The sequence below is a fragment of the Tyto alba genome, unplaced genomic scaffold (genome assembly GCF_018691265.1).
Source record: "Tyto alba isolate M040663 unplaced genomic scaffold, T.alba_DEE_v4.0 Super-Scaffold_10, whole genome shotgun sequence".
Lineage (NCBI taxonomy): Eukaryota > Metazoa > Chordata > Aves > Strigiformes > Tytonidae > Tyto > Tyto alba.
Window position 1 is genome coordinate 11,747,108 of NW_024881262.1, and position 16,496 is coordinate 11,763,603.

At 41.3% G+C, this 16,496-nt stretch overlaps 1 protein-coding gene across 4 annotated transcripts in view; it reads right to left on the minus strand.

Moving 5' to 3' along the window:
- DIS3L2 (DIS3 like 3'-5' exoribonuclease 2) overlaps window positions 1–16,496 on the minus strand; it is a 192,982-nt gene that overhangs the window by 156,969 nt on the left and 19,517 nt on the right. For all 4 annotated transcript variants that reach the window (XM_042798705.1, XM_042798711.1, XM_042798707.1 and 1 more), the window contains 2 exons: window positions 10,715–10,768; window positions 6,453–6,554 (listed from right to left, as the gene is read on the minus strand). In XM_042798705.1, coding sequence (XP_042654639.1) covers window positions 6,453–6,554; window positions 10,715–10,768 — 156 coding nt within the window. The remainder of the gene's footprint in view (window positions 1–6,452; window positions 6,555–10,714; window positions 10,769–16,496) is intronic.

Sequence of the window (16,496 nt, forward strand, 5' to 3'; positions counted from 1 at the left end):
GTGTGCATATTTACAGAAGACTTGGAAGAATAGAGTTTAAAACAATCACTTGAAGAAAAGTTAGTTGTTAAAGGAAACAATTTGCTATACTAGATTATATTCATGTGACCAAAAAAAAAATTAGCAGGAATGGAGATCAAGTATTAAATGTTGGCTTGACTTCTATTCTAAAGGAAGATCAGATGCCCCCACGAGCACCTCCTTCCATTCAAGACGTAGCTCTTCCAGGAACACACACTGAAATTTAGTGGTATCTCACACAGCCTGACGTCACCCCATCACAAGGGGCTTATCTGCTATTACCCCACTGGAGATAGAACAACTGACCATGTGTGAGATGAATGATTATTTAATGCTTGACTGTCCACCTAAGGGTAATGTTTTTATCTTAATCTGCATCTGTGCAGCCAAACCACATCTGCATTGTAATTCTGTGCTGGTAGGACAGGATGCAGGCAGTCAATAAAAAGAAGTTTGCCTTCCTATCTAATTAAACAATTTGTGTTTAAATATCACTCTTATTCAGCACAGAAGGAGGAACAATAAAAAGGACATTAGGTTGTTCAAAAACTCTGTACCTTTTTTCAGTCAGAGAGACAGAGGCAGGTATTGACAGGAAAGGTCCTTCTCAGGAAGGTAAGGTTGCTTGCAACATCTGAAAAACTGGTATTTCCGCCTCCTTGTTTTACACATCCAGGGAGAGGCAAGGGATGAATGCAGCACTGGGTCACAGCAATCTCACATAACACAGATCATTATTATAGTCACCTTATCATTATATACCATAAAAAGCATGCCAGGCCTTGCTATTAGAACTCAAAATGTTAAGACAATGGTTGATTCACTTTAAGTGATATTTGATTAACAAAATGTGAAAACAACACCTGCAAGAAGAGCAAATTTAATGCCATATATGTCTCAGTGAGCAACACTTCCTATTTTCTCAGGTTTTTTGCTATTAATCTACTGTATTGCTACTCCATACCCAGCCAGTTTGGAGCTACACAAAGCCTGAAAAGAGCCATGCCAGCTCACAGCCAAGGTCCATCAGGCCTGGCTGTGTGGAACAACGTGCAGCCGTTCAAAGAATAGCACAATCAGAAAGTAAGAATGTAATGAAGCTTCTCCAGATTCCACCAATTTGTGGTTTGGGAGTTTTCCAAGATGGGGTGGGGAGTGCACACACATGCGTGCAACCATCAACTTACAGTCCTCACTGTAAAATCTACAGCAAAACAAATTAAAAAAAGGGAAAACAAACTATCCTTCCTCCCTACAGCATCCATCAACCTTTCAGATTTGCTAGGGCTCTGCTTTTCTGGACATCTTCCTAGCTGGCTTCTTAGGCTTCCCACTTTACTCCTGAATATCATGAATTACACTTGAACACTTTTACCATGCCAGAACACTTACTATTTCAATAATGACTTCTCCAGAACTTTTTTTTTATTATTATGAATGTAATGTTCCAAACAACATTCTTGATTGTTAGACTTAAACTGTACTGCTGTGATAACCCTCTAAGAACCCCATCTCCTCCTGAGTTACTGTTATCCTTACATCAGCTGGGAGATTTTGAGAAGAAACTGACTCTCAGAAGAACTTGGTTGAAACGAATCATTATTTACCAGGGCAAATCCAAAGCTAGCTTCCCCTCTGGACAACTAATGGTTCGTAGGTTTTCACCAACAGTTGGAGGCAGCGACTTGCCAGGATACGTAGTTCTGTTCAAACTATAAATGGTGAAATTTGTGATGTCTGTGTGAATCAAATTGTTCCTTCTCTGTGTTTGTTAGTAATTATGCCAACAATAGTCACAGCTGGGAAAAATTAATTGTAGTTTATGCCTTCTGTACAGAAATTGTTTACATATTTATCTCTGATGTATGGCTCTAGAATAGGCAGCTCTAAGATCTCCTGCTGCACTGTGCTGTATGTGACACCTCAGTGCTGAATAGAACATGTGCTTTCATGAGCTATAAGGAACTACAGTTTCTATGACTTTCTGACACTTCATGACTAAAATGCTGGACCCATTATCCTATTATCCAGCAACACACACTGTACGTAAATGAACAGTTCTACATCCTTGGCCTTGTAGACCTTCTGACAAGATCAAAAGAACCAGCTGAAAATAGTGCAAAGGAGCACTTTAAGCTGAGGAGGAAATGATTCATGAAACAACAACAACAACAAAAGATACCACTTGCAGGCACTGATTTCTGAGAAACTGGCAGGTTAATCTGTCATTATTTTATGTACATATATAGTATATGTTGATACTGTTTTAATATATGACCGATGCAAGCAGATGCAGAACTGGAGATCTCTCCTGCATATTATAGCAAGCAATAGGGGGTTGGACCCAAAAATTGTTTTCAAGCAGTTTTGAGCACCAAAATGTCTTTGTCTGGGTACTATTTTCAGACCAAGACTGTAAAATTTCAGCCATAGCATGCAATGCGTGAGACGGTTGTCATGAAAAACATTCCACGTTATAAACTACTACACTAAAAGCACCAGAGATTGGGCCAGGAATCCAAGCCCCAAGTGATATCAAATGACTTATTATGCTATTTCCTTCCACCAGAGAAATTATATCTTACAAGAAAAACCAAAACAGATATCTGAAATTAAACAAATTCTGTCTGGCAATTAAGCAGACAGTAAAAGAGCAAAAAGAGGCTGTGAGAAAGATGGGTTAGGTTTATCCTTTATACTGACATGCTGCTTCCCTCCTCGATGAGCCTGAGAAATATTGATGTAATCATCATATCAACATTTTTTTGCCTTCCAGTAATTACGCCACTGTATAATTGAAGCTCCTGAAATTGATGTAAGCACAACTCCATAAAATATAATAAGAATCCACGGCTGGAAGTTAAAGTAGTGAAAATCAGTCAAGAAATAAAACACCATTTTTCTTCTTTATCAGAATTATTGAAAAGGACTGAGGTAAATCCTCTGTCATTGGCTATCTTTTATCATGATGTTCTTCCAGAAGATGAAGGCACATATTCAGGAAAGCCCTACAGCTTTAAATAAGAAGGGGACAATCTAGCTAACTGCAATGATACTCTGACTTCATTTGCTAAGAGTAGGTTAAGTACCTGGAAAAACAGTCTAAGTCAAATACCTTACTTTGCAAAAGCTAAATATTTGAAAGTTACCATAGCACCTCAATATTCCCAAGATGTAACACAAGAGGACAGGAGAGGAACTTCTGAAATACAGCCTCCAAATGCAGTCACCGCAACGCATGCCCCTGGCAGGAAGCCGACGGCCACCTTCTTCAGGAGCTCAAGACAACAAATTTCAGGAACAAAATGTCTCTCCCTCAAGCCAGTGGTGCCACACTGAAATTGCTGGCTCTTGATCAGAACTAATAGTAAGCAAGGAAATATGAACTGACAAATTGATCATCACTGCTCTCCCAGAGGATGTATGAGCAAACAGAGCTTTAACACCAGGCAGAATAAGCATGGGGAGGACCATGGTAGCTCATCCAAGCACTTGATGCACATGCTGGGAAGGACATGATGTTGAGAAACTCAAGCCTGATAAATTTCCCACCGCTGAGCCAGGAAGTGGAGGGCTGGAGGACGAAAATATTGCTGTCCCTCTCAAGAAGGTATTACTTAAAGTATAACCACACATCTAGAGTATTTCACTATCTCCTTATATTTCACTCTGGCATTTATACCTGTGTGTAACATATCACCATTACAGGTTCAGCAGAATACAGCATATCCCTGGAGAAACTGCTCTCCAGCCAGTGTCCTCTCTCACAGGCGTCTGACCTGCAAAGACTGACTCACTGGGTACAGGGCAGCTCCTAACTTTCTCAACTCTTCAAGCAAACATACAGATTTCCCTATTCGAAATCCATAGTTTTACCAGTCATGGGTTTTCCCCCTTTCTCCCATTTACACACATAAATTGAACCAAGGTTCCAGCTAAGCCAAGTCCTGCCATTACACTGTGACTTTGCATGGCAGGAATCACCTGCACTAGCAACAGGAAGATCTTCCCCCAGAGCATCCACAGGCCAGCCAGGGTGCTTGAAACTCAGAAGGCACAGACCCATCATGCTGCTGTAAAACATCAACCTTATCTTGTGCTAGAAACTGGTTTACTAGCAAAAAGAAAACAGTTCATTTCTTGGTGGAGCACAGACTAATGGGCTGTGAATAGTGAACCATAAAAATGATCAGCATGCACATCTCAGTCCTAACAAACCAATATGCACAGAGCCTGTAAAGTCTCCTCTGAGAGCATCAGTTATACCATACATCTGATTTACATTTTTCAGTGAGATAATTGAAGCTGTTCAGCTTGTTACAAAGGCCCAATGGGAAGAAGAAAACCCTCAAGACACCCATGTGGCAGCTTTGCAGCGGCATGAGACTAAACAAATGGAAAAACGTAAAATAGGTTGCGACAGTTTATCATTAATCAGTATGAATTACTTGGCAGAATGCAGTATCTTTCAGTGCAACTTAGTGGCACCTTTCCCAAAGAACTAATACAAACATGAGCGCATAACAAGAGATTCAGGGATCAGGGGAAAAGGGATGTCATCGCTGATTAAGTTGCTGATAGCAAGAAATAAAAAATGAGACTACACAGGGCAGCACCTGTGTGCCTGAAAAACATGACTGGCATGTTCCAGCTACTTCATTTGGCAGGGTTAAATTCACCACAGAAGAATCATAATCATACTACAAAACACTGAAGTCTTCTGAATGGCCTCCCTGCAGTCAGACACCACTTCTCCACCAGTTCTATATTTTCCAGCATTTGCCCAGGACAAGGAGAATATTCTGAGCCCTTTCTCTTGTATTCATAAAATAACATCACTGTTGAATATATGAAGGTATAAGGATATAAGAGACAGAAGGGGAAAAAGAAAGAGAGGTGTTATCTTTGTTTAGAGCCAGGTATAAATGGAAAACTGCAGACAAAGCTTCCAGCTCAGGCAACCTCTATCAAGCCTACAAAGAAGCCCTTGTGCTGGCAGGTCCTGGCAAATGATCTAAGCACTCAAACTATTCCATCTTTCCAACTATATGAAATGGCCTAATACAAAAGATAATTTACGTGTATGGATTTGGTGATCCAAACATATAGTAATCATTACAGCTTCAGTGAACTTTGATTTGGACTCTTGAATAGCTATCAAAGAAATTTTTCTTTGACCCTCAAAATTGGTACTCAGAGGTTACACAGATAGCAAGAGACCTCTTTCCTGTATTTGTATATGGATATACTTGTAATATCTTAGACCCCACTTATGATTGCCTTTTGCATAAGGTAGTTTTGAATTTACGTGTGTCAATAAATACTGAGGCTGTTTACTCATTTTATGCGTACTTAAAAGGAAGAAACCAGTTCTAATATGTTTCAAACCATTATTTCCATTGCTATTAGATTTGAGCGGAGAAAGTAGATGGTTCAGCAAATGACTACACCGAAGACACTGCATTTGCAAGCCTAAAAACACATAACTTCAAACAAAAACAGGCAGAGAAGGTATCTAGAATCAGTAAAAAGCACCAGGCCAAAGTAGTTCAGACCAGTCCCCACCCTGCTGGAATCATCCTCACTATTACTTATGTCCAAAATATATACAGTACTCTTTAAATTCTCAAGAAGAGTTCAAAAAACATGTCAAAAACAATTTGTGGCACTTCTGTCATGCTTATGTGCGAAAACCCATGTTAAAATTGCTAACTGTAGCTTATATCTCCCAGCAACTAGAGAAAAGGAGTAAGAACTTTCCTTGCATAGCAGAGTTAAAAGATAAACCCGCAAACAAGATAAAATTATCCAGATGTTTGAAAGGACTTTAAGTTTGATCAGTGAAAGAAATAAAAAAAAAAAAAAAAGAGAGAAAGTGATCTTAGTGAAATTCTCAGACATGAAAATTAAAAATTAATTGTCCCACGTTTCCATTTCTCCAATAATTTCATACATTCTTCATTCATGTAAAGAAAGGTATTACCACAAAATCTGGAGCTGTGACAAATAAACTTTCCATGGACTGAGGACCCACAAATTAGAGAGAGTTAATCATTACTAAAGCTTTGTGAACAGCACTTGTCAAATGCATGAGCAATTGCAAACACCTACACAGAGTTATCCAATGCCACAGCACGAAGACAGCTAAATAACAGATATCAACAGTCACCTCTGACAACCATGCTTTGAATCAGCCTTGTCGTCAGACTTCTTCATACAGTTCCATGCAAAGAGCGAGGTTTCAACAATTTAGGTATCACTTCTTCAAACGTTGTAATGGATAAAGTGTTTTAATCTGCAGCAGCATAAACAGCAATTTAGCTAATCTAATTTGTAGGAAATTCTCTACTCTCTGTCTCGGGCCCTAAATTGAGTGAAGAAAACATTAATAAGCTCTTCTGTCAAATCACAGAAAAATATACTGAACTGACCTTCCATTGCTCCTTGGGAAGCAGTTTCACTACCACGATGTCACCGTTCAGGGCTCTGTTGCGAGCAACCACTCCATCAATAAAGATATCGCGAGTCCCATCCTAGCCAAAGAGGAAGAAAAATAAACGCCAGACCAAAACATATTAAATTACAGTTGTTATGAGGTTTAAAACACTGTCATCAAAAAAGACACACACCCTGGTGAGACAAACATCCTGCAGTGCACAGAAATTAAATGGATTCACCATATGCCCTTCAACATGCAGTATCTTTCAGCAAATAAGCTCCTTTGTATGTATGTGCCAGCACAGTAGTTCCACACTATTTATTCAAGACAGAGCCAAGCCCTCAAGATGTATTGTCTGCAAGCTCTGCTTAGTTCCTCTACAGTTACTCTTGGGAATGGGTAGAGTGTTTTCTGCAGTCACAGCTCTTCACACATACAGTTCCCAACTCAAGCACTCAAAGCTGTTGTTCAGAACGTGTTTACATGACAGTCTCTGCAAAGTGCCCCATGCAGAGCTGCCTGCTGCTCTCCTGGTGAGATGGGAAATCAGGGACGTGCAGCTCCAGGATCAGCAGGTCAGTCTGTGAAGGTGGCCTGGAGACTGTCTGGGGATGCAGTTGCTTTTTTTCAAATTAATTAACACCATATATTCTGAATTTGGCACAACTGATGTTAGAAGAGATTCCAAAAAATGATGACTACAGATGCCAACTGCAAGCCAGAAGATCTTTTACTGTAACAGACATGTTAGGACACCTTCTCTCAATATTCTGGGTTAACATCCTTGCACAAGAGCCTCTACTAATTGTACACACTAGGATTATCCACCCCAGACATGATCAGCATTCAGCTAATATAGATTTTGTTTAGAACATTTTCTTCATGGGGTGAATAAAGATGAAGTTTCCTGAAGATGCCAACTTAAAGGTTTTAGTTTTTAAAGGACTGACAGTTTTGTCCCTTTTTTTGCCTAATTATTGACAGTGCTCTTGCTGCTTTCATTTCTGTTTCCCTGTAATTCAGTATATGAAAAATTCCATGTGTCTGTTTACAGTGCCATGAACATGTCAATGTGAGCATTTAGTATCAACATGAGCAGTCAACAGAGTTGTTCTAGAGAGAGCTATCTTTGCATAGTTTCGAGGTACAAAAAAATAGAATTAGTTCTTTAAATTAGTACTTCATTGTCTTTCAACGAAAAAAAAAGCCTCACAAGAATTAAAATCTTAATCACAACTTTAGTCACTCCCCAGATACACACTCGTGAGTCTCATACGCTTGAGTAAATCCAATCAGAACTACCAGTGTGCTCAGCCTCCAAGAAAAACTTCTTTTATAACCTGAAAACATGAAGCCCTAATATCACATAAATATCTTACTCTGCTTAGATACCAAAACAATAAAAAGGCAGAACCTTGCCATGATGTGAAACTAAGGCTGTCCTCCAAGAGACCAAATTACTCTTAGAAAGAAAAGCTGCAGCAGCGCAACAGCTGTGTGAAAGCTGCCTCCCATGACAAGATGCAGAAAAATTGCAAAGCCTCTTGGACCAACATAATTCAAATTGGAAACTGTTCTTTTCAAAAAGCCAGATTTTTTACACATGGTCTTATTCCTCATTTCTCCGCACCCTCTCCCTTCTGCCCCAACTCTTTACCTAAATCCACTACATACATGAAAAGTTCAAAGTCACTTTTTAAGGAAAATGCCTGCTTTTTCTGGTCTGTACCTGTAGCTGCTCTGCACTGCAGGACACAGGCTGGCATTCACGATAATTTGCTTATTCTATGCTTTTTTTACTTCTCTCCTGTGTCCAAGAAAACACAAGGCAGGCCCTTACCCCCACCCTCTGTAAAGATGCCTGATGTGTGACACCACCTAGTTAAAGCTGCATCTCCATACTCTACAAGAGTCTTGTCTTGAATTTCAGTCACTCTCATCCCAAACAATATGCTCCTACATATATATATATACACACAGTTACATATGCATATGCACACCTATTTTAGAGCAGTTAATTTCAATGCCTGCAACAAAGCTGTAATTAGGAAATTGCCATCAGTTTTGGTTTTGCCTTCAAAAAGAAACACTTTCAGCTCCAGACTCATGATGGCTGGGCAAGCTTACATACTTCCAAGAACACTTGTGCATCACACTTTTTCCTTCAGCATCTCCCCTACTCTGCACAGCTGGCACTTCAGATTACTAATGCAATTAAAATGGCACCGAATCACAACAGGACACAATCACTTGCAAAGTCTCAGCTGTCTCCAGGGTGCACATATTGTACTGGCTGCAATGGCTTCAAGATTTCTGCAGCCCTCTCCAGGGAGCACAGGGCTTTTCCTGCCCTGTGGCCACCTGTGAATATGATGGGCAATGCCCTCTATACCCCTCTGACAAGAGGGCTATCTGCAGTGCTTTCATCTCCTCTGGAAGTATCTTCTACAAGCACAGCACAGACACAGTTGATACATCACTCGTGCCCAGCAGTATCATTCTTCACATTGACAGCGCCATAATTTCCAATCACACTACTGTGTGCAGGGAAGACACAAGATGCAAGGCAGAGATTTAAATGCTCGGGCCCACTCCCTGGGTAGCTTCCAAGGGAAAGGCCTAGGGCCTTCCCCTCAACTCTTCATGCAACAATGAGACAAGCAGACAGAGCACATTTGCAGTAAGAAACACCCTGGGACTTCTGCTGTCAGAAGGTGAACAGCTGTTGCATTTGAGCTCCATGAAGCCATAGCCAAAAGCTGAAGAAAAAGGGGTACAGTGCCCTAGTCAACAACAGGAAAGAAAGGGGGATTTTTCACAGCTGCAGGTCTTTCAGTATCTGGGAATGATGGGAAGTCCTGCAGAACATGAAGGCTGCAAACCCTCCATTATGGCAAATAAAGTTATATGAAGGATAAGCTTCCTAAAGCATCCGTCATAAAATGAGGACAGCCAGAGCCATCTTCATCCAGGTGCTGATTCTGCTTGTTGTCAGGGACAAGGCTGGTTCTGGTACTCAGCTCCATAAAGGTCAGAAAAGTAGAAAGATAGATGAGATAGCAACCTTGGCTAACCCTCCCCAATGTATGTATTCCTGCATGCAGAACAATGAGCAATCAACTGCACAAGGCAACAGCTGAACACTAGGGGTGATCAGGGGTAAAGCTCCAGATTCAATTAAACTCATGCAAGTAGCTGGATTTCTCATTTAACCTTGCATTTTGTAATTTCAGAGAATATGTTTAATAACTTACACTTACCACACCTACAAGGACACCTGTACAGGAAGGATCACGGTTCCTTTCACTTACACAGTGCTGCTCTACTAACATACCAGAGAGCTGCTCTGTACTTCTTCCTCTAGTTAATCTTAACCTACTTTGTGCACCCTTCACCTTCCTCCACCCCTGTAATGCCAGCCTTCTCTAACAAAGTGGCCTCCAAAATATTACCCCAAATCAACAACGTGAACTGACAACGCTGTGAATTTCAAGGCTTTCAACCCATGCCCCAAAACAATAGCACTGTCAGTAGCAGGGACAACAACAGAGCTAGTGTTTTACTGGCTCAGGGCAGGCTCTGCCTTCTCTCCCCCACACCAACAAAACATTTCAATATGAAACTCTCTCTCACATTTTGACCAAGTCAGTTCCAGATAAAAAGCCTTGACTGTGCCAGCTGTGAGGTCACCTTCCCTACTGGAAGTCCCTGAAATTGCAAGAGCCCTTCTTTTCTGTCAAAATAAGGAAAGAAGAGAGAAGAGGTGTAAGCCAGTCCCATGTGACAGAAGCACACCCCAAGCCAACCAAGAAACAGTTCGCGCAAAAGCGGGCACATGAAAAGGAATCACGCATATTATTTCTGGAATGACTTTTCAAATTAGCTCATGCAGCAGATTGAAAATGGGAGCATATTTGTTTAGGGAAGATTAACTTAAATCAGTGGAAAATCTATAAAACCTCTGCAGCCATAAACCAAGGGTTTCCAATTACGCTATCTGGTGGTCCTCAAACCTGACTTCAGCTGGCTTCTGTGGGACCCACAGTATCCCCAGTTTCAGCACAAGCTAAGTAAGTAGTTCTTTGAGGTATGAAAATGCAGGATTTTGGGGGGAATATTCGATTTGAAAGAAAACCCAGATCATGTTAATTTATTCCAACTCATTCACCTCTGAGTGACCTTTCGTGCACAGCATAACTCCTATCTAAATGCACCTTTACTTATGAACTTAAAGCATTATAAAATTACACTTACTGGAGATGGAATGAAGGCTTCATGGTACTTCTTAGGATTTATTCTCAAGGGTCCCTTAAAAAAAAGAGGAGGAGGAGAAAGATTATGCCTGAATCTTATTAATTTTATATAACATCAGTTAAATTAGAGAGCTGTGGGTAATATATCTACTGTGAAACATGAGAGATACATCTAAATTTCCATTATACATTTCAAGTCTTGACAACTTAGCATCTGAGCAATTTCAAGCCAAAAGGCAGTTTCATGATAGGCTTAAGCTGATCTACTGCAGTCTGTCATCGAAGAGATGTTGAATCATTAGTTGTTGCTGCTACTGGATGAACTGAGGATCCAAGCCCTCCTGCTCCCTTCATAGATTTTCTGCTGAGCATCCACCAACTTCATTAACAAACAGACAACTGAAAAAAAAAAAATGTTTTGCTGTTTTGTAAAAGCCGAATGTTGGTTTTGCTTATGTTGGAGGACAGGAGGAAAGAGGAAAAGCTGACCTGCTAAGCTTGCATGGGAGCAGGTATCAGCCTTATGGGGCTCTGGCCACTTAGGCTGTTCCTGCAAATAGACAGTAGCTGTGATAAAGATCATTCCCAAAGAAGAATCAAAAGGGTTTTATAAAAACAAATATTTAAAGTCTACAGGATTAAATTCTGTTTAACATGTTTAAAGTCAAACTATCTTAAATATGTTTGAAACTCCATGGTCTATCTATTTCTCCTTTGTTATCTGCCAACTCACAGCTCAAGTCACCTGCAACAAATTTGTATCACCCCTCCAAAGTAAACCAACCAGTCTTGCTGCTTGCACTCGGGTCCATCCAAGAGAAAGAGAGAGCCAAGCAAGAACTTACAGGCTACGCAACAGTGCCGTTCCCATCCCAACAGGGTCCTGGGAATTGTGATTCAGGTGACTGCAGTTAAAACTGACAGCATTTGATTCTTATGGAAATACAACTAGATATCTGCATTCAGACAGGCTTCTGCTTTGGGCTGAAACTTTAAAACTTTCTCCACTTGTGTATTTGAAATAACGTTGGCCAATTTGTTATACGAACAGATTCCATCTGTTTGCACTTCTGTGTTAAGCAATCATAGGAACCTCTCACAGGAATTGCTTCCTTAAAAATTTACTGCAGCATATAATTTTTTTATGTATTCTGGGAAACACTCAGACGATAGGAAAATAAAGCTGATTACATGTGAAAGTTTTGCTGCCTTGAAGAAGAATTTGCAGATTTATGAAGGTTTTCCATTGTTTTTATTTGCCAAAGTTTGGAAATACCAGCACCATATATTCTATATTCTTTAGGCATTATTTGAATACTTTACTGTGATGTCTTATTTTATGCCTTATATAACTAGTATTAACAAGCACACTAGCCACATGTCAGGCACAACCCAGGACAACAGCATGAAAACAAAGACAACCCACTGGGAGCAACCCTGTGGATACTTTATGCTTAGGCAAAGTGCGAGCTAACTTGCTGTCATCAGCCTGTATTAGCACTGGTACCCACTGATGGAAAACTCTCAATGGTCTTTTTTCTCTCCTTGTTTCCCAGAATCAGCCATCCAAAACAATACGCTGATAGGAATCTGCTACAGGGAGAAAGGAAAAAATGAAAAGGGACGGTTGCTCTGCTGAACAACAAGTCAGACAATTCCCATACCAGCATCTACCCACCAGCACAAAGCAGATGAGGGGATATCCTGTGCTACTCTGCAGAATCCCCTTGAATAGTTTGGGACAGCTGTCAATCAGCCAGGTGCAAATGCCAATTATGCGCGTGAAAAATCAGGTTTTGTGTCTATGGCCCAGAAGGCGCCAGAGCGGCTATGTGCACATGGATGCCCAGCTCCAGCAAACACACAGACAAGCAAAGTGTTACCATGTTTACCATGCAGTGGGTTTCTCTGCATTTTATATGCACTACCTAATTATGATCAGCATTAGAATTCTTACGTCAAGGAGCATTAAAATACTTCAGCTCTTTCCTTTAAGCAAGGAACTCCCAAAATTTATCTTAGAAAGCAGATGGGCCCTATTATCTGTGCCTATGAAAATCCTATTTACAATGTTGTACATTTCACGCTGTGATATCATATCTGGAACCAGTCACTCTCCCCATCTGCAATGAACAACTGTTCTCATATGTGTATTAGGGGGTGAGGATCTGGCTGCAGAGTCTCATGATGTCACACTAATGTTGTATTCTTTTACAATAGCTTGCAAATAATAGCTGCTATATTTATCAGTGGTTTTATGTCAGTAGGGCCTTTGTTTTGAAAGGGAAGAGAAAGGTTTGCAGGGAGGTTTCTAAAACACTTTGTGATGATTCAAGTCAGCTTTGCACATACTTGCCAAAAAAAGTTTCTAACCTTATTGAGCTTCCCCAGCAAGATACAAAAGGGTCATGCTTTCTCAAGTTGCTCTGCTAGAACCAGGGCAGGCAATACTCAGACTAAACTTCAAGCACCTCTAACAAAGCAGTTTATAACACCAATCATAACACATACACATAGATTTGTTTGCATGTATGAAACACCAAAAAAGATCAGGGATCGAGTATCTGCTTGCTACCAAGGCCACCTCTGAAAAAACAATCCATGAAAAGCAGGGAAACCCCAGCCTTCATACCCACAAAAGAACAGCCTTCCGAGAAAAAATACCCTCTTAAAGCTGAAGCGGGCTCTGTACCTCTGTATGCTACGCACTCTCGCTCTGCCTGACCCCAGCAGCCCTGCAGGGAGGGTCTGGGCGACGCTGGAGGCGTGGAGCAGACATGAGTTTATGGCTGGTGCTTCACAGGATGATTATGGTCCTTCGGGTCAATGTTCCTTAATACATAACCTGACTTCATCTGTTGTGCTTAGCCAACACCATCCACTTACATAACTACGTAGAAGTTACTCAATCTTGTTTGCCTTCAGACCGGTCAATGTGATTCCAACCACCCTGATATGTTTGGTGTTTGTTCACTGCAGAGAGTTCTACGGGCGTGGAAGTGGGAAGTCTGTGCACTCATAAGCGCCTGAGCTCAGATTCCTTTTCTTGCGGAAGGACACTTCCACACACACATCACATGATTAAATGAATCCAAGAATCCCGCAGGGCACACTACTTCATGCTAGTTATCAAAAACTGAGTTATGTTAGATACAGTACCAGAAGCCTATTAAGACTAATATTATTGACAGACGTCAGCACCTGTAAAGACAGCACTTTTGTTCTTCCTGATCTAGGACAGCTTAATCTTCATGGCACTCGTGTTTTATCTGAGTGATCTCCACGTCTGCCAGTAGTGTCCGTGGGTTGGACTTTCAGGAGCATTTAGTTGTGTAGCTGCATTGCCAGGATCCAACAACATCCTCAGAATTCATGGTAGGGTATTTTTTCTCTAACAGATCTCTCAAGTTCTCACACAAATACATGCAGATCCAGCATTTCCAGGATGCTCCAGAGGACAGCCTCTTCTCAGAGAGTCATCCTTCCATCTGACTAGCGTTCAAGTTTGCTCAGGACCATCACATTCAGACTGATGTTTGTTCTCCTCTTCCACAGGCTCTTGTGGAGTATTTTTACAGGTTACCATACCAGACCAACGTCCTGCTTTGGGGGATTAACACAACAGGTATTTGTTCACTCTCTCTTGCCATTGTACAGAACAGGGCTGAATATTTGTCCACTCACTAAAGTTGCTCTCAGGATCTCCCCTATTCTGGTTGAGACCGCAACGATGATTGGTCTTGTTGAGGTCATAAGGACGAAAGAGCTGAAGATGAGTGATAGTGAGCTGGGATGCCCATGATCTGACACTCAGCCCTAAATCATTAAATCCAGCTTCCACAGCCTCAACTGTTTCCCTAAGATGTGGAACTGGATGAAAGGAAAACAGACACAGCCTAAGAAAGCACGTATGATTCCTCCAGTTACGCAGCACATGACCTGGAGTAGACAATACGCATTTACAAGAATTAGGGATTCCCTTGCCAGAGAGCATGCAATCACAGGTCCTCTGGGACTCAGCATTTAAATCGGATTCTCAGATAGTAGTCATAGTCTGATGTGCCTCATCTGCAGGTGCACTCGACCTCACAGGCAGTCTACACACACTGCACTTAATGCAATCAGGCTGTGTCACCAAAAACAGGTGCCAAAAACACTCCTGAAGGTAAGACAGAGGCTTTAGTTGCTGCCATGTGCCACTGCAGCCATGGGAGGAAGTCACAACTTGAGGGTCCCACTTCTTCCCTCGCCATTTGCTTCCCACTGTGGATGTCTATGACAGTATTTAAAAAGGCACTGCCTAAGGTCTGGGTAGCCCAAAGGACAGCTCTGTTCATCAGCAGGGTTGCACTGCATAGTCATTCTTCTGAAAGCTAAGAGCTCATCAGCTTGGTCTTCAGGATGGAATCAAGCAATCTTACATGTGGAATCCTCATCATACTTCCAGAAATTATGCCATTATATTATTATACAAGAATCACTATACCGTTATAGTAAGAAATCAGACAAAAAGTGAGTTGATGCCATTTGCAACTTCAATATGCTGATGTGAAAGGAAGTATCAGAACCTCACCAGCATTACAACACTAATTAAATGGCAATGCATCAGTGTGTGTTTGAGTAAACAATGCCTCAGCATGAGTGTCTGTCATGACCTCACTGACTTCCACCTGCCTTTTTTTCCCAGCCAGTCTGATCTCACTAGGACGCCAGGTGTGTCCCAAAGAACATTACACCATGTTGAGGACTGTACTACAACAGAGGCTCTAGGATGCTATCCTCTTCTCCTACTCCTCTCAGTGAACCTCAGCCCTGCCTGCCTTCATGCAAAACTCCTTCTGAGATCCAGCTACCCACACAAATGGCAGGTCCACCCCCCCATTTTGCTAGATAGTCAGAGAAGAATTGCTAACTAATTATGGCTGCAGTTTTGCTGCTCCAAATGGAAGACCAAAGTCCGATCTTTGATCTTTACAATCTGTAAAATGAGAACACGCTTATTGCTAGCTGTTCAAGGCAAATAACCATACACACACATGCAAATTATTTTCTGTATCTTGATGGGCTCTTCAGCTCCACCTACTATCTGTGCCTTACTTCAGTAAACTGTACACTGTCATCAGTGGCTGGGTCAACCCTATGACTTTAGGGGACTGCAAAGAAAATTATGCAAGGAAATCAAGGCTCCAGTACCACTGCCTGGACATTTGATATTAATTTAACCAGTTGCATCATAGTTCATAACAAGTTATTGCAATGCCCTGGTAGGCACAGCCCTAAGAGACCCCAGGGACCACAGCATTACCTGCACCATCACATTCCCTTTTTGTTGTGGGAGGGAGACTTCTGGGAAGAGTTGATAGATTGAAAAAAGAAAAGTAGACCTCGAAGTGTAGGAGTCTGCACTTCATTGCTGAGCACTAATGAACATATTTGTGAGGAATTTCAGCAAGAAGTATCTTGCTAAGGGCATTCATTTTTACTTACACTGACAAAGTCAAAGGCTGCCAGCACCTGCTGTGGTTTTGGGCAACATTTGTAAAAGCAAGTGTCTCCACAATAACAACTATCACGGCTAGCAGACCATCCAAACAGAACTCTGCAATTCATCATGAGTGTGGATCAGGAATTTTACAGAACCAAACCAAAATCTGTACTTCAGCCGAACGTAAAAGATTTCATTCCACTTCTAGAACCTTCTGAAAAAGGGAAAAAATCCTCCTCTAGCATCTAGAAGTGGTACATCAATTCCCGGTCATGTAACCAACTGACATGGACTTCCA